This window comes from Tenrec ecaudatus, chromosome X (genome assembly GCF_050624435.1).
Source record: "Tenrec ecaudatus isolate mTenEca1 chromosome X, mTenEca1.hap1, whole genome shotgun sequence".
Classification (NCBI taxonomy): Eukaryota; Metazoa; Chordata; class Mammalia; order Afrosoricida; family Tenrecidae; genus Tenrec; species Tenrec ecaudatus.
The window spans coordinates 45524718-45544026 of NC_134548.1; the positions used below are offsets into that span (position 1 = coordinate 45524718).

At 43.4% G+C, this 19309-nt stretch overlaps 2 protein-coding genes across 3 annotated transcripts in view; both read right to left on the reverse strand.

The window, feature by feature from the left end:
* Nucleotides 1–14937, reverse strand: part of MED14 (mediator complex subunit 14) — a 73513-nt gene extending 58576 nt beyond the window's left edge. Inside the window, exons 1-3 of one of the 2 annotated variants that reach the window (XM_075538616.1) lie at nt 14512–14937; nt 9378–9404; nt 6615–6720 (exon numbers count right to left, since the gene is read on the reverse strand). In XM_075538616.1, coding sequence (XP_075394731.1) covers nt 6615–6720; nt 9378–9404; nt 14512–14720 — 342 coding nt within the window. In that variant the 5' untranslated portion in view covers nt 14721–14937. The remainder of the gene's footprint in view (nt 1–6614; nt 6721–9377; nt 9405–14511) is intronic. The other variant, XM_075538617.1, reaches the window with a different exon arrangement.
* Nucleotides 14938–18127: 3190 nt separating this feature from the next.
* Nucleotides 18128–18406, reverse strand: LOC142433105 (small nuclear ribonucleoprotein E-like). Its single transcript, XM_075538238.1, has one exon. It carries the CDS (start codon nt 18404–18406, stop codon nt 18128–18130), a length of 279 nt encoding a protein of 92 aa, XP_075394353.1.
* Nucleotides 18407–19309: the final 903 nt, after the last annotated feature.

The window sequence follows — 19309 nt, forward strand, 5'->3', positions numbered from 1 at the left end:
TCGAAGAATGATCACTAATAAACAGAAAAGGTGTAACCCAAAAACCCTATGCTGCCGCCTGTGGGGCAGCTATGAGTTGGCATCGACTGCCTCGATGGCAGTGAGTTTGGTTCTGACACTGCTACCACATTGCTAGCTTGAGGTCAACTAAAAGGCCTGGGACTTTTGTACATAACCCTCTATCAGGTATACCCTACAGCCACCATGAATCTAAAGCAGGACTTGTCATCGGATTTCAGCATGGTAAAATCCTTCTGAGTCCTGCTTCTGTCAACTTCTGAACTGAGTTTTATTCAGCCTGAGGGCCCTTATTCAGCCAAGTGTCCCTTTATAGCAACACCAGACAAATGTTCATCAGACCAAAACCAAGGCCCAAGAGCACAAAGCCTGCCCTCCAGGAAGGCATGTGTGACTCCTGACTGAGCGACACACTGCACCCTCAGAAACACGGGCAAATAATGAAGTACCTTCTCAACTACCTTGCCAAACTCAAAACACACTAGCATCAAGTGATTCCTTTGACTTAGAAAGCCAACTAAACAGACAAAATGTTAGCTTTGAGTGACTTTATTAGTGAATCCATGCAGCTCCCCAATGATCATCATGTTCTTTTCACTAGTCTTCACATACCGGCTGCTAACCAGGCTAATAATAATCTCCTTTAAAATTTAAATGAGCCCTGAATAGACATTTCTCCAAAGAAAACACACCGAGAGCTGATAAGCACATTAAAATACAAAACCCCAAACCAAGTTCAATATCACCAGAGAAATACAAATCAAAACCCCAACGTGATGGCACTTCATACTCACTAAAACGGCTAGAGTCCAAAAGTCAGATAGTAGCATGTGTTCACATGGAAGTGGAAAAATCCAAACCCTCATATACTGTGGGTAGGAATTATCAAATGATGCAGCCAACTTGGAAACCAGCCTGGCCATTCCTCAAATGATTAACCAGAGTTACCATATGGTCCAGCAATTTCATCCCTAGGTAAATATAAGTTGTGTGGATATGTTTACAGCAGCATTATTCATGCGAGTCAAAGGTAGAAGCAACTCAAATGCCCATCAACTATCAACTAAAGACTGGATAAATAAAATATGGTATGCCCACACAATGAATTAACATTCAGTCATAAAGGGAAAACAAAAGGCTGAGTATCACACAACTGCATTTACATGAAATGTTCAGAATAGATAAATCTAGAGACACAGAAAGTAAATCGGTGGCTGTTTACGGCCGGCGAGGAGCTTATAAAAGGAATAGGGTTTCTTTTTGACGTGGTGACAATGTCCTAAGATTGGCTGTAATGATGGTTGCACATGAGCCACTGAATTGCATACTTTTAATAGGTGAATTATATAGTATATGAAATGAGAGAGGAGCACCCTCAAAGTTTATGGGGGAAAAAATCCATTATCTTTTCATTCCATTTTTCCCCACAAACTTTTTGATATTCCTTTATATCTATCTCTCTCAATAAGGCTGCTTTTAAAAAAATTTTTTTAAAGGGTCTCCCCCCCTCTCTCCCCTCACTGCCATGGAGTCGATTCCAGCTCACAGTGATCTTATAGGGCAGGGTAGAACTTCCCTTTTTGGGTTTTCAGAAATGGTAACTTTTTTTTTTAACTGTAACTCTTGAAAGGAATAGAAAGCTTCATCTTTCTCTAGAGGCGCTGCTAGTTGTTTCAAACTGCTGACCTTCCAGTTAGTAGCTTCACTTGTAACCCACTAGGCCACCAGGGTTTCTTAGACGAGAAATTTTCTTTTCTTTACATAAAACATGATCCATACTGCCTTACCATTAGTCAGAATTCGATAAGCTGTGATTCACACACATCACTGATGTTTGTATTTGCCAAAGATTATGATCTAAGAACCTCTAGCGGAGCTAGTTAAATAATAACTAGACTGAGGATAGATGTAACAAAACATGCACAAACGCCTAATTTATCTAGTTGGTGACCTTTAGGCCTTACAGAAACACATCTGTCTATATTCACAAAGCCCAAATACCTACCCTTGGAGAAGTTCAGTATGATACTTTAGTCAGAATATGATTTATCAAATCAACCAATTCAGAGAACTAATACATGACAGCTATGAGTTAAAGAAGAATTAATTGCAATACAGCTCAATAGCAGATTCAGAAGTTGTAGATTTTGTTTGATCTTCTATCACAGAAGCCCAAGTAGGTGATACCAAGCAGGTAATTTAAATATCCATGGTTGTAAGGGATTTAACACCAGCTTTGAAAAGCTAAACACTTATGGATGTGCTTTATACAATTGATGTATGTATATGTATGGATTGTGGTAAGAGTTGTATGAGTCCCTAATAAAATGTAAAAGAAGAAAAGAGAAAAAAATGATTAGGGCAAAGACTGTACAGATGTGCTTTATACAACTGATGTATGTATATGTATGAACTGTGAAAAGAATTGTATGAGCCCCATAAATTGTTAAAAAAAAAAAAAAGATATAACATGTAACTAATAAATAAATACCACTTTCCGGTATATAAAAAAAGAAAAAAGAAAAGCTAAACACTTAGTTCTGCTAGACCTCCAACTTTGCACTAAAAATGTGAGCATCTTTAATAAAAGATTACTCCAAAGTAACTAATCACTGAAAAGAAACCCTAAGCTTCTCATAGAGAGTAACATATGCATCTTCATTTCAGTCAAAACAGATTTAGTGTCTTAAACTTCCAAAACACTGCTGAGAACTGTAAGCCTGCTAACTGTAAGCTTGAAAGGGACTGACTTATTAATATTTATAACAAAAACAATACTTTGAATGATGTTCAACCGCATACAAGGTCTTTCTGCTTACAAACTTCAATTTTTCTTCCATGAATAATTGACAGATGAATAAAAGGCATCTAACTGCTTTATTTTTTAGCCATAAGGAAAATATGTTATACATAATGTACTATCCCTATAATAAACGTTTTATCAATATTCTAAGGAAGAACTCACTACCATTGAGTTGATGCAGACCCACAACGACCCTTTAGGACATGGAAGAGTTGCTGCCCCTGTGGGTTTCTGAGATTATTACTTTTTGTGGGAGCAGATAGCCCCATCTTTCCCTCCACGATGGGCTGGAGGTTTCAAACTGCTGACTTTGTGGTTAGCAGCCCAATGTGTAACCAATATGCCACCAGGGCTCCTTTTATAAAATGAAGGACAATTCCAACTTATTCATAAAGACAGAAAGCATGTGGTTGGATGTGTCCTACTGAACTGAATTCTTCCAGCTCTGCCATTTGCTTGGCTACCAGGGCTGGAATTGACTATTAACTTTGTTTCAAATGGGGGAGTGGGGCAAGGCCAGGAAGCTAGGGAAACAAGATAAGCAAAAGCAGCAAGTCAAGACTGAGGTGAGATGCCAGGAAAATCATGAAGAAGCCCAATTGTGCTGCAGATTCCTCTCTGACGTGAAATTTTATACAACAGGCAAGTCCCCATAAGTGTGCTGTATACTATTTTTAGAAATCACTTGTAAATTACGTAATTTATAAAGAAATAAATAGCTTCCTGATTTAAAAAGAAATTATTTCTACTTTATACACTAAAAGCTACTATAAATGTACATTCAACTTGGTTTGTCAGGGTGCTAAAAATAAATTTATTAAGGTACCTCTACACTGGTTAGCTGCTAACTCTAATCTCCCCTAAAAGGCCTGATAAGCTTAAGAAAACTTTAAAATGAATGGAATATTCAAGTGGTACCTGACAATGACACAGCGGAATTACAAGGAACCACACTTAAGGGCAATCTGTCTTATCTGGAACATTGCACCCTCTTGGGAGGAAGTTACAAGGAAATATATGCAAGTGATAAGAACCGTGACTTATGCGAATATGCGTCCAGCATTTGATCTGGATAATCTAGTGGAAGAGAGGGCAGAACACCATCCATAACTATACCGGAAGGACACTAAATGCAGATGGTGCACACCAGCTCATACATCACAAACCAGAGAACTGGCAGATTAGGATTTGACGGATTTGACAGAAGGAACAAAGTGCTTAAGAGAAAATAAATAACGAAGAGGAAAGAGGGGTGTCAAGTTTTACAATGACAGGGACTGGCTGGTTTTTGGGTTGTTGTTTTTAACCAAATCAGTCTTCGGGTGCTTGAAAACATGGCCCCAAACACTGAAAACTTAGATGTGGGAAGTAGTTAAGATGTTACCACAAAATATGAGAGGAAGAAAAAAAAAGCGATTGCAGGAGTGGGGGTGGGAAGATGAACATACAGAAAACTATTGTTAATGTTTAGACTAAAAACACCATCCCCATTCCACAAGCTGAGTTATTACCACAATTGACAAAACAACACCGTGTCCATTTTTTCTTCACATTTCCAATTCTTCACAATGGTGTCGCTTTTAGGTTTGAGTACAAGCAGCTCACAAGCCAAATGGGCTATAAAGCAGTCACAAGTTTTGGTTTCCTAGTCTGGGAGATTTAGTGGTTACAAGTTGGGCTTCAATCCACATGGTTGGCAGTTCAAAACCACCAGCAGCTCCTTGGGATAAAGATTGGGCTTTTTTGTTTGTTTTTTGGGGGGAGGGGGGTTGCTTTTCAACTTTGTCTACCAAGGTAAATTGTCTTTTTTTCTTTTTAAAATACTTTTATTGGGGGCTCGTACAACTCTTATCACAAAAGATTGGGTTTTCTATTCCCGTAAACAATTTACAGACCCATAAGGGAGTCGCTATGAGTCAGTATTGACTTGACGGTGGTTAAGCCTGGCTTTTACTATTCTGCCCATCCTTCACACTAAGACTCAAATGCTACCTTCTTTAAAGAAGTTTTCCTGGATTCTACCACCCGCTCCCCCACTCCAAACTGGAAGCAGTCTTCCTTCGCTTTTTAGAATTGCTAATGTTTCCTACTATGTCAAGTATTTTATAACAGCCACTTGACTGCATGTGCAGGTAGACCTCAGAGACATTGCAGGTTCGGTTCCAGAACACTGCAATAAATCGAAAACTGCAATCAAGTGAGTCAAGTGCAGTTTCTATCTCCCCATACATATCAGTTATGTTTACACCCCAATAACGTGATGAAAACGTTTGCAAAAATGTGAGAATTACTAAAATGTAACAGGCACTAAGTGAGCATAGGCTGCCAGAAAAACGTAGCTAAACATGCCTGCTGGTTGCTGCATAAACTTTCAATTTGTGAAAACAAACGGTCTACAAAGCACAAAGAAGCGTGTCTGTAGTTTATTATGTTTGTATCATTAAAATATAACTCAATCAGATTTATAAAGATACTGAAAAAAAAAAGCAATTATAATTAACACCACCCTTACCCCCAGGTATTGGATTTACATCAAAATCAATTTTCAACTCAGAATCCCACTCTAAGTCAGGGACTACCTGTACTTTAAATAACCAAGGTAAAGTTGTTATTCTGCCTCAAGCTATGATTAACTGGTAAAAATTTTCAACATGATTACCTAATTGAGTGTGTCTGTGTTTGGGGGAAGGGGGGAATGGGAATGTGTGGGGATTTTAACTGAGTATCAATGTCAAGTTTACTGAATCTATCCACTTTCTAAAAATATTTTATAGTGGCCAGAAGTCAAGCATGTAAACAAAGCTGGGTCTGGAGACTGGTGCGGAACAGATAAATGCTGTGATCAGCCACATGACTTTGAGGAGGCCATTTAACTTACAGAAGCCTTACCATTTTCTCATTTGTAAAATATGAAAACAGACCTCCTCCCTGGGAGATGGACGGCAGAGAAGCGGAGGAAGGGAGACTCCGGATAGGGCAAGATATGACAAAATAACAATGTATAAATTACCAAGGGCACATGAGGGAGGGGGGAGCGGGGAGGGAGGCGGGGAAAAAAAAGAGGACCTGATGCAAAGGGCTTAAGTAGAGAGCAAATGCTTTGAGAATGATTGGGGCAGGGAATTTGCAGATGTGCTTTATACAATTGATGTATGTACATGTATGGATTGTGATTTAAGAGCTATATGAGCCCCTAATAAAATGTAAAAAAAGAAAAGAGGAGAAAAAAAAAGAAAATGATTAGGGCAAAGAATGTACAGATGTGCTTTATACAATTGATGTATGTATATGAATGGATTGTGATAAGAGTTGTATGAGCCCCTAATAAAATGCTTAAAATATATAAATGAAAATAGTTACTCTGGCATTCTCAAGAGAGTTGTGGAGGATCAATGGCAAACTTTTTTAAAAAATCACTGCTACTGAGGCAATTCCAACTCATAGTGACTCTACAGTGCCCTGGAGGGCTGCCCCGATCCTTCTCCCAAGGCGCGGCTAGTGGTTGCAAACTACAGTCCATTAGATGAGCAACCCACCATGCCACCAGGGCTCCTACAACCAAAATAGAAGGAAGTAAGCCACAAACTTAAAGGTACCGAGTAAATGTAAACAAATCCTTTTCCCCTTGGAATTCAAGTCTCATATTAATAAACACATTTCCACAAAAATGTAATATACAGCATCATACAGAAAGAAATACGCTTACTCACATAATGACTTTCTCAAAACTATGGTAAGTGAGCATTTTAACACATTGTTTTACACAAAATAAAAGCAAAAGGGATTCACTCACCGCACATTTTTCCACTTTGCCAGCATTATTAGCCCATTTTACTAAAGCTAATAATCGAACGAAGAGTTGGCGTGTTCGGCTGGCAAACTGCACTATTTCTATTTTCCTAGAAAAAAAAGAAAATTTTAATGAATCAGAGTATTAGGAGTATCTCACAATCTATTTCTTCTGTGCTCAAAAATGAACCAATCTTCATTTCTAACCACTACAACAAAATTAACCAATCACACTTCTCTAAACATGACATCATTTTCTCTCTTTTTGTACACCACTAGTCTAGATTTTATTTTTCACCCCAAAGCTGATTAAAGGCTTTAGCAATGAGTACCATTTTTAAAATTATATTGTAATGAAAGTTTAGGAAAGATTCCAAATCCATGGATATGTGGGAAAGTGAAAAACAAGACCGATCTTAAAGAGTTATGAATGAGATCCGTGTACCTTTTGTGACAGGTAGCTCTAGTGGCACCTTTGGGTAAGCACTGAATTGCTAACTGCAAGGTTATTGGTTCAAACTCACCACCTGCTCTGAGAAAGAGGTTGCCTGCTCCCAAACAGAGAGATAAAGCCTCAAAAACCCTAAACAGGATTGCTATGACTTGGAGTCGACTCCATGGCTATGGGTTTGAGTTTTGGGTAACCTTTCTAGTAAAGAAGGGGAATTGAAGTTATCCAAACTTGAAACTGTATTTATTCTACAAAAGCAAGGGCCACTGCCCCATTCCACAGGACTATGATTTATAAAGTTGAACCATCAAAGAACTGAACCATGCAACTCTCTATCAAACTAATTCCCATAGAAAATTTAGAGATGCTAAATCATCCAAGTGAAGTTCAGAGAACTGCTACCTACAATTTCCAAGGCTCTGGTTTTGGGAAGCAGATTGCTAGTCTAGTCTTCTGACAGCCTGGGTAAGTTCGGGTCGTAGTTGAGTATTTAACCATTTGCACCACTCCAGGACTCTAAAATTAAAAGCTAGAAGGTTCCTATCTGCACTTATTCTCTATCTACTACAACGCTTTCTCTCAATACTCATCAGTATTTTTATTGTCTTAAAAGTTACTGAAGCCTTTATTCTGCCAATTCATGTGCTGTTACCTAGACCTCTCCATTTCATGTCACCCACAAAACTGAGCATCCCAACTATCATGGCTTACCTTAATACGTTGTGGGACGGGGGTGGGTAGGGGTGGGGGGGACACGACACACCACACACACAAAACATTCAACAGGTCACGACTGACAACAGGACCCAGCCAGACACCAATTTCCCCCCAAGTGGACTCTGAGGTACAGCTGTTCAATGACCTGCAGAGCCAACCCATATCTCTGCATCTCCCCCCAGCAATACCATGATGCACCACACCAAAAACAGAAGCTTCTTCTGCTGAACTATCAGCCTGATGGAAGACAACAGAGTCTAGCATCTATTGACAGCAGCTATAGCCCAGAGTCCCTGAAAGGGCAAACACCAGTACGCTCACTGGTACCATAAAGAAAAGAATCAAGGATGCAGATTACCCTGTGACTCTTGACCAGTGCATGTGAAGGACCTTAAGAGCTAAGCCCGCTGTGCACCTAGGGCAAGGTTGAGCCAGAGCAGAAGAGTAAATGCATATGAAGCTCTAGCACTCACCTCTGTAGCAGCTCTCTGCTCCTCCCCCAGAACAATCATCCTTCAGACACTACTAACTCACTCGGGTTCCCAAGGTCGCTCCTCTACTGGAAAGGACGGCTCCCTTAGTAAACTACTACAACGTGGTTGTTGGCAACCAAACTGTCTCTCAAGTGATAAGGCAACAGGAGTCGGCTCTCCAAAGGTCCCGCTTTCCTTTGTGTCCCAGAGGGACAGAACATATCCTAGGTATCATTCCCTTCCTCAAAAACTCACCAATCCCACTCTGACACAGGCATGCCCCATTTGTCTCTTCCACCTCTTCTTTGCACTCTAGGTCTCAGTCTATCAGAAAGGTCAAATGGGGATGGGTTGTGGTAAAGAGCCCTGGTGGCACAGTGGTTAAGTGCTAACTGAAAGGTCAGCGGTTCAAACCCACCAGCTGCTCCATTAAAGATGTAGTAGCCTTGGAAACCCAGAGTCACTATGAGTCAAAATCTACTCAATGACTATGCTGTTGTTTATTTGCAAGTGGGGAAGGGTGGGGGAGGCTTGAAAGTGGCAAGTAGGCCAGAACTTTTACAGGATCAGATTGCTAGGCCTTTTCTTCCATGGAGCAGCTGGTAGGTATGAACCACCAACCTTTCTTTCAATTAGCAGCCAAACACTTCGCCTTTGTGCCACCAGGACTCATTACGGAAGCATACCAGTATTTAGTTACATCTGAAGCCCTAAATTCCAACAGAACCGAAGTCCTCTCCACTACAAATCAGCAATCATAGTAGGCAAATGCCAATTTTCTAAAGATAGCTAATAGTATTACTATAGCAAATGATCAATTAGAAGCGGACTTTTTAGTCGGCTTGCTCCTCAGCTTCTTCCGTCCATTAAGGACTGCATCTTGTACATCTTTCTCATCGCCACCACCCTATCAAACGTGACCCGTTCATCCGCAATGCATGTCTACAGAACAGAAGATCTAGAGGTGCTCGCATAGCAGGTATTCCCAAAGATGAAAAATATTACCCCTCTCAGGAGCTTCCTACAAATTGGTGACAAATCCCCAATCCACAGCCTACAACATGCACACACCCACATCATCACAGATTTAAGCAGTGGTTTTTTGGTTTTGTTTTTCAATACTCACCTTTCTACATCAGATTTCCTCGGCAGTCTAAGGGAAAGGGGGTAAAAAAATGAAATTGATTAAATATATGCATTCCTTCAACAAATTGTGCTGTCTTTACTTTGATATTAATAAATATCTTCAGGATTCCGGAAAACCTGAGTAAATAGCTATTACAGGCTCAGCAGCTACCTATTCTTTGATTTTCAGTCATTTCCAGCAACATGGCTGGAAAGGGGAAAGCAACAAAGGGATCCGTCTCTCCATTCAGAACACTTCAAAAGGGGCATCCGTGAACCTCACACACCTAAAAGGCTGGAGTAGCAGACTATCCCAGAGTCAAAGAAGATATTCTTTTAGGGCCAAAATGGCCTCGGCTGCTTCAGCCAGTCACCCTGTATCCAATGGAACCTTGGTTCTGAGCAATGATCCCGCCCCATTTTATAATCAGCCTGCAAGCACACAAAAGGGCCAGTGTCAACAGGAGGATTTGCAGTCATAGATGCTGAGTAGTGGTTAGACAGAAATGATTGCTATTACTTTGAGAGTAATCCATTAGGATGGTTTTGATTTTGGTTCTTCTAGCTAATTCTCCAGTACTGATGGCCAGCAATCAATGTCACCCCTTTCCTTGACAAAGGACATCATCTAACACTCACTGTGCCCTAGTGGCGCTGTCAGGTAAGTGCTGTCGGATAAGCATTTAACAGCAAGGTTGGTGGTTCTAACCCACCAGCCACTCAGTGGGAGAAAGATGGGGTTCTCTGTTCCCATAAAAATGTCCAAAACCTCAGGAAGCTGATATAAGGGTCTCTATGAGTCCGAGTCAACTTCAATTTGATGGCAATGGGTTTGGTTTTGGGAGATGCTCCTAATCGTTAGTTATGTCCTGTGGCCCAAGATCCAGTGATTTGAACTACTCTATCTCCCCTGAGTCAATCCCCTTTTTGAATGCCCACAAAGCTATGTAGATCACTTCTTTCCACCCCCAAACCACAGAAATTGAAAAAAACTAAAACAACTTGCAGATGTGGTACTGGGAAGGGTAAATAGGAAAATGGGTTTTGGCTTGTGGGGTGGGAGAAACGGAGGCACGGCCTAGAGCAATCCAGGAAAGGAGACGGGATCTGGAAGAGCCAGCAGATCAGGGAAGTGAAGCAGAACTCTAGGCCACATTTTAAGGCTGCAGATAAAAGCAGCCACTGGCAAGTTCCTTTGCTTGCAAAAGCCCCTGGGAAAGCGCCCCGAAGCCACAGTCCTGGTCCTCCAGGGAGGGAGAGGATGACTAAGGAGGTGCATGCACATGCCAACAAACAGAAGAGCAGAGCTTCTGAGGACTGTAATCACTGCTCCAGCTCTTCCCACTTGCCTATAAAACCCAAGAGCCCACTGCCTTAGGGGTCATTTCAACTCACAGTGACCATCCAGGACTGAGCAGAACAGCCCTTTAGGGTTTCCAAGGGCTGTCATATTTATGGAAACAAGACTGACACGGTCTTCTGTGGATCAGCTAGTGGGTTCAGACAGGCAGCTGATCTGATAGCTGCTGAGAACTTAACCACAGTACCCCGAGACCCTCTCCCCACTTGCCCTAAGAACCCTACGAGGATCATCTCAGGTCAGAGGTAGTGCAGTGTCATTTCAGGGACAAAGGTTTTTGCAGCCTGCTTCCTCTGTCCCCACCAAAAAACCTCAGACTTACTACCATCAAGTCGATGCAGACTCACAGTTACCCTATAGGGCAAAGTAGAACTATCTCCTGTGGGTTTCTGAGACTGTAACTCTTTACAGGAGTAGAGAGCCCCATCTATCTCCCTTGGAGTGGCTGGTGTTTTCGAACTGCTGTCCTTTAAATTAGTAGTTCAACACATAACAACTATGCCAGCAGAGCACCTACTTCTTTCTCTTACACCCTCCTTATGTATTTGAAAGGCCTTTGGGGGGCGGGATAGGGAAAAGACTTAAATTCCACCTCTTGTGGGCAAAGCTCTAAAATACAAAGGTTTACAAGGCAGGACGGCACTGAAACTTATTTATACTGAAGTGCTGTTAAGTTTACATGACTGAGATCCTGGCATCTGATTCTAAAAGAGGTTAAGAAAGGAGGGAAAAAAAGAAGGGGTGGGTGAGGCAGGAGATGTCAAATGGTACAGACATGATGGGAAACAGCTGGTGGCACCATAAAAAGTTGAGCAGAGAACTGTCATTCAAGGCAGCAATCGCAAGCATATATATATTCAGAAGTAGGGAAGGCATTTTTCATGAGCGTCAAAAAGGTGGAAACAACCAAAATGTCCACCAACAGACGAATAAAACACACCGTGGTTCTCTATGTACAATGCAGTATTACCCGGCCACAAAGAGAACTGCTACCACTTGGACAAGATGAAATCTGGCTGAGCCAAATAAGTTAGTTGCTAAAGGACAAACATTAGATGCACTTGCTTAAGAATCAGGAAATCTGCAGAAACCAAGTTTTACAAAAAGGTTTCAATCTAAGTGAGGAAAACAACCACTGGTGGGTTCTGAACAGCATGTTCTAAAAGGGTCACCCTATTTCACAGAGAAGAAACTGCAGTGGGGCAGGAATGGCAGTTGGCATGCCAGTTGAGACACGATTGCAGCAACAGTGGTGAGAAGAGATTATAAGGTGGGTTGGATGAGACTGGTGATGGTAACAGTGACAGGATCATTGATAATATTCTGAAATCAGAGCTGACAGGACTTACATCCCGTCCCCATAGACTGGATTTGGGATGCCCACCATAAAAGGGAGCCAAGAATTATGCTGAAATGTCCGGGCCTGAACATCAACAAAGAGGTAGACTAGAGGTATTATTTAGTGCAAGAGGAAGATCAGAAAGGCTTTGAGGGGCTGAGGGGAATCACGAGTCTAGCTCTGACTCTGGTACACTGAAATGTCCCTTAGATATTGAAATGTGAGCATCTGAAGGTAGAGTCAGGAGCTCTGGTGGTATCCTGAGTTACCTGTTGGGCTGGGAACCACAAGGTGAGTGGTTCAAACCCAGCAGCCTCTGCAGAAGATGAGGCTTTCTGTTTTCATAGATTTATAGCCTTGGAAACCCACAGGAGTAGTTCTACTCTGTCCAAAGGTTGCTATGAGTCAAGACTGACTTGTCGGCAGTGAGCTTGGACTTTTTTTTGGGGGGGGGCGTCTGGGGTGCCTATGCTGGAGCTATAAGGGACCCATCATCAAATAAAAGGTGTGGGACTATAACTACATTTTTATTGTAAGGCAATTATAAAACCTGTTTCTCTCTTCATAAATCAAGTCCTGAAAGGGTAAAATGGCACTACTCAGGAACACAATACAATTCAAAAGTTTTCTAAAGAAAAAAAAAATTACACAAGCACTAATAGCAGTTGTCAATATTTCCCCTACAACTATACATGAGCTTCACATACATGATACTTTATTGTGGACAAGCTTGTATTTCTATAAAATTGTACAACAAATGGTACCAAAACCCATTTATCATTGCCCCATGACTGTGTTACTGAACACTGTAATTGCTACATGACTGTATTACTCCACGACTGGTACTAATAATCACTGTAGCTATTTCTCTTTGGAGAGGCACTTGCTGTTGGTTGTCAAGACCTTATGTATGCAGAGTAGAACTGCTCCACGGGGTTTTCAAGGCTGTGACCTTTCAGAAGCAGAATGCCAAACTTGTCTTCCGAGATGCCTTTGGGCTCAAACCCCCAATTTTCAGGCTAGCAGTCTAGTATTTAAATGCACAACTTACGGATTCCTTAGATAAATAGGCTTCTTTAACTTTACTGTCTGTCCCATTCAACAGTAGCCCAGAAAAAAACAAACACAAAATCTCACTGCCATCCAGTCAATTCAAACTCATAGCAACCCTATTTAGGGCAGGGTAGAACTACCCTTGTGGGTTTCTGAAAATGGAACTTTCTTTTAAATACTGTACCTCTTTTTTGATACGTTAACTCTTTACAGGCTGCTGGTGGCTTCAAACTGCTGACCTTTCGATTAGCGGCCCAATGTATAACCCACCATGCCACCAGGGCTCCTCATTCAATAAAGTACTGTCCATCAAAATGAGAAAGAATGATATTCTATAGAAATAAACGAAATATTTTCTAATCCTTTAGTCATCTGCAAATACTTGTTTCTAATAACAAATTACTTGTAACATTTTACAGCTTAGTATCAATATACTAATGTATTTCAATTGAAACCTGTTAACCAGAAGTCCAGCGGTTGATATATTAGTAGATGCATTAGTGTATAGCTGCATTTTAATCTTTTTTTCAATTGAAACTGTTAACCCCAGAAGTTCAGCAGAAGATAAAAAAATGCAGGTAACAAACTGCCACCTTTTTTTCCCCTCAAATCTGTTAACTGTCAAATAAATTAAATGACCCCAAATTTGAGGCGGCCTTTTCTTTACACACTTAAATACCATAACAGGGCGTCCCGATCCTAATCTGACGGTACTAGTAATATTCTAATCATGCCCAAAGCATTGCATGGGTAACAGTGATTCATAAACTCCTTACATATGTCAAGAAATAATAGCTAGCAGGTCAGTTACAACCCCCCCCCAAAAAAAAAAGAAGGGGGGGAGAAAAACCTATAACCTACACCAAATGCATGAAAACTTAAAATAGTCAACGTTCCAGAAAAACCATTTGGAATCAACATTTTGGATTATTTTACGCACAGCACATCTCTGGCGTTCTAACTGAAGTCACAGACAATTCGAATCTTTCTTTAGAATGAATTGTCAAAAGAGGCTTTGGGATTTTGGTTACAGCTCTACATTACGTATTCCTAAGCCCTGAAGTGTAATCGGGTGTGGGGCGAAAAGGCTTCCAGGAAAGCAAACTGGAACAACAACAACAAAAAAAATCTCACAATCTTCAGTGAAAGTCTACCGCGCGTAATTAACAAGTCTCGGCCGCTTCAGCACCAGGAAAGACGCCCCCAAACGCAAAGCTTTTCCTGCGCCGCCGAGCCCCAGCAGTTGGGGAATTCTAGCCCGAGTAGCCGGCGGGGGGGCGAGGGGGGACTGCAGCCTCTTGGGGTGCGGGAGACGCTAGTGTCTCAGCAATTGGGCGGGAAGGGAGGGGGCTGGGGAGCAAGCGGGGGCTGCGCGGCACTTACAGGTCCGTCAGCACCATGAGCTCCGAGTAGGCCCTGTGGAGCAAAAATTCGATGAGGCTGCTGAGGCGGTAGCCGGGGCTGGCCGCCGCCGCCGCCGCCGCCGCCACGGCAGCTCCCGGGGGAGGGGGTGCCGGGGCTGACGCGGGGCCGCCGCTCCCCCCGCCTCCGGGTGGCACCAGCTGGTGGTTCTCCAGCTGCACGGGAGCCATGGCGGCGCAGGGTCGGGACTGGCGCTCCGGCACAAGCTGCGGCCCTCAAGCGTTCGGTCACCGCGCCAAAGGGGGCGCGGGCGGAGTGGTTACCGCCTACCGCCGGGCTGCCTCTGGACAGGAAGCCGCGAGCGGGCAGCGGAGGCCCGCCCCCATGAAGCGAGTCGCGCGCCGGCCCCAGGGATTGGACCGCGGGAGGCAGGAGGCGGGAGGCGGGAGGCGGGCCGGATTGCCGCGGCAGACAAGTAGCGGCGCCTGCCAGACCGAGCCGAAACCCCTCCGCCGAGCAGCCACGGCGTCCCTGATGACTGCTCCCAGCGGAAGTCGTTAGGCAGAGCGGAAGAATCTGCAATGAGACTTCCGACAGCAACCTGTACCTTTTCCCGCCCCGCCCCCCACCCACCCACGCACTCCGGTGCCGAAGCGCGTGGGAGCGAGGCGGGGCCTGTCCCTTGAGCCGGAAGGGCGGGGGCGGGGGAGCTACGCGTCACCGGAAGCTGGTGTAAGGGCGGAGTCGGTGTCGTCACCGGGACGTGAGGGGTTTGCAAGCCGGGACTCTTGCCTCTCCGTAAGCTTTTTTAGGCGGCAGTTTGCCCAGCGCGACCGCGCCCTTAGGAGCCCGGTTGGCTCGGCTTTGGAGGCCCTCCCTGGATATTCGCGAGTTGCGGTGCTGGCAGCGCGCTGAGTGGCATTGCAAGCTTTGCGTCCATCCTTACCGATCTAACCGTGGGAAAAAATATGATTTGAGGTCGAAGTAGGGCAAAATTACTTTTAATAGCTAAACTATACTTTTAATAATATATATATATAATAGCTTTCAATAGATATATGTACTGACCGCCAGATCCTGTCAGTTCAGCCACAGAAAAAATATATAAAGCAAAAACACGCACACAACTGAGCCTCCCACTCTATTCCAGCTCTTAAATTGGACAGTTAAAAAAAATAAATAAATAAAATTTTTTTTTTTTTAATTGGACAGTTAAACTGCGCCATAGAGGTTTCCAGGCTCTAATCTTTCCGGAAGCCAAGTATTTAACCATTATGCCACCAGGGCTCCGGGCTTCACCTGCCACAGAAATAACCCTTAAGCCCTCTGCCTTTCACTCATTTCCTGCCTTAGCTTTGGCAGGAGCTGCTATCTTACTCCCCAAGAGCCTTCAATTAATCCAGGCCTGCTGCCTCCACATTCGTCCATGTTCTCTAACCAAGGGTCCCAAACTTGGGTGATATCGGAATCTTACCTGGGGTTCTGGTGGAACCAAAGATTCCTGGCTAGCGATTGATTCGGAGGTTGGAACGGAGCCCTCCCCTCGCTGACTCATAGCAACCCCTCTGTGGGTTCCCAGACTGTAACTGTCTGTGGCAGTAAAAAGCCCAGTCTTTCTCCCTGCGGAGCTGTCGGTGGTTTCCGACCATGTGGATCGCTCCGGCTCTACTGAATAGAACCTAGGGATCTGTAATACCAGATCCCCCAGGTGGTTATAAGGATCAGCGGGGTTTGGGAACAGTGATTTGTCCTAAAATCGATTGTGGTGATGGTTGTACAAATCTTGATGTGATTGAACTATGGTGTGATATGTGTATTATATGCCAATAAAATTGTTGCGGGGGCGGGGGGTAAAACTGATTTGAAACTGGTGCATTGGGGTTCGACCACCCTACTGCAAATTCACCTTTCTATGCCAGATACACCGAATGACAATGTACATTTTAAGATCTGAACTGGAGGGTCCTATTCAAAGGTAGCTTATGATTCAGAATATCTGAGATGGAAAGGCAAATTCCCATGATCACCGACTGTATAACCCATCAGATAGTTTTAGAATTATCAGTATATCCATATCTGATTTTTTAAAATAAATGTATTGGGGCATATCTGATTTTAATAAAAGGAACAGATTCATTGCAAAACTAAGGTAGGAAAGAGCATTTTCTTTTAAGTCTTTTAGATGGAAAAAAAGAAATGATCTATTTGGTTTCATTTTTGAAAATACAGTTCCTCAGACACATCAAAGCCACTTTCTAGCAGTCTTATCTACCATATCTACCGGCCCTGAGCCATTCTTGCAGTGGTGGTTATGCTGCAGCCACTGTATGGTGTCAATCCATCTCCTTGATGGTCTCTTCCTGTTTTGCGGATCCTCTACCAAGCATGTGCCCTTCTCCAGAGACTAGTCCCTCCTGAAAAACGGGTCCAAAGTTCGTAAGACAATCTCACTCTCTTTGCTCCTACAAAGCATTCTGGATGTACTTCTTCCCATGCAGACTTGATTGTTCTTCTGGCAGTCTGCTACTTTCAATACTCTTCACCAGTACCATTGTTCAAATGGATCAATATCTCTGCTGTCTCCCTTATTCATTGCTCAGCTTTCCCTTGCAAGTGAGACCGTTGAAATGACCATGGCTTGAGTCAGGCTCTCCGTAGTACTCAAAGTGACATTATTGATTTTTAACACATGAAAGAGGCAGCCTCAATCTTTTCTCTGTGTATCCTGATGTTTATTGGTCCGGTTGTCAGGAATTTTGAAAAAAAAGTTCCAAAATGTTTTTTGTTGCTATTGATTTCTTTTTTTATAAATCATCTTATTAGGGGCTCATACAACTCTTATCACAATCCATACATATACATCAAGTGTATAAAGCCCATTTGTACATTCGTTACCCTCATCATTCCCAAATTTTATTGTGGTGAGTTCAAAACTTTTATGTTTAAACCATTGAATTATATAATATGTGAATCAATAAAAAAAGAAAGATGGTAATCAATTCCTCTAAAATAACAAAACTTGAATATTCCAATGTTAACCTCTTCCTTAACTGTAGATGGGAGAAATTATCCTGTGGTCTGGATGCCTTGGGGTGGGGTACACTGAGTAGCTGCCACTCTGAATCAAGGAGAGAGAAGCTAGACCAGAGAGGCCCTCTTCGCCTCTGCCTCTGTGAGAGTACAGCTCTCATGCAAGGCAATGCTGTGAGACCTCTATGAGTTAGCGCTGCCTCGCCCCCACCCCCAGACCTCTGTGCTGGGTGCTGGGGTGCTCCCGGAGCGGGTTCACTGGCCACTCTGAACCACTTGTGCAGTCAGGCCAGGCAGAATCAGGAACCCTTGGGCTCAGGCCTCTCACTACAGCCCCTGGCCCAGATTCTCACTGCCTGGGCCTTGGGGCTCTGCTTGCCCTCTGTACTTGCCCACCCTCCGCACTCCCTTGGCCTGTCATAGGGGGACTTCATCCTTCCCTCGTTCTTTCTTTTAAATAAAAACAACCCCATAGAGGCCATTTATTGATTTATTGTGGTTCAGTAAGAACGTAAGGGTAATGAAAACAGTATGAGCACGTTTTATAACTGTGTGACAGGGGAGTGGGGGAGCTCTTGCCCTCAGCTTCTCACTTCCATCATCTTTTCTAGTTGGACACCCTTTGTAGGAGAGTAACGTGACCTCCTTTCAGCATGATCCATCCCAGTTGTTGTCTTGACTTTGTTTTAGAATGAATCTCCTCTGCATCATCTGATACAAGGCTCGTGTGCTCATCAAAGGCTATGATACAGCCCTCTCTCCGCATATTCCCTTGCTCACAGAGCCACCCCTGAATCCGGGATCTATTTTGCAAGTATCTGAAGATGAGGTTGATGGGCTGCACCATCACCTTCTGCACTTTCTCGCCCTGGCCATGGTACGCCATTGTGGAAGCTCAGAAAGACCACACTGAGCCGCATGCTAACTTAAAAAGTAACTTCTGTCTTCCCTTGTTCTTAACTGTGACTCATCCTTACTGCCATGCCCATATCACTTACACAGTGAATGCACAATGTGGAATGAGCTAGACAATGTGTCATCCACCCGAAATAGAAGGTTTGTAAAACAAAAATGGGGTGGGGGGGCGAGTAGTAACTACATCCATTGAACAGCTCTTTCAGTGGCCTAGTGGTTATGTGTTGGACTGCTAAGTGCGAGGTCAGCAGTTTGAAACCTCCAGCTGCACTGCTGGAGAAAGATGAGGCTTTCTATTCCTATAAAGAATTATAGTCTTGGCAACCCCCAGGGGCAGTTCTGTCCTGTCCTATAGGGTCACGATGAGTCAGGATCAACTCGATGGTGGTGAGCTGGGTTTGAGTTTGGGTTTTGATGTCATACTGCACTTGAAGGAAAGAGCTCATAATACTGTGGATATGCTCTGTTCCAACCGAGGGTAAAAGGAAAACACATCGCAAGGCTTTGCGTGTAGAAAAATAAAACCCGTAAGTCTTACTGTGGCCTCCTTTCCCAGAGTGATCCTTGTCTGATTCCCTACCTACCACCTGCCACTCTTGCCTTCACGTTCCTCTGTAACCTCCCTGGGTTTAGTACATGCCATACCCTCCACCTTCAGATGTATGCCCTGTCCCAGATACCTGACAACTTGGGACCTCTGACCATTCACCTGACTTGCAGCTGATTTCTCATTTTCTAAACAAACGTTCCCCCCACCACCACCACCCCCAAAAAAACTCATTGCCATTGAGTCGGTTCCAACTCATAGCAACCCGATCTTGTTATTAGGTGCCATCAAGTCGACTGTGACTCAGAACAGCCCTATGCACCACAG

Coding starts and splice junctions, on each gene's coding strand:
- LOC142433105 (XM_075538238.1), bottom strand. CDS start 18,406: ATGGCGTACCATGGCCAGGGCGAGAAAGTGCAGAAGGTGATGGTGCAG.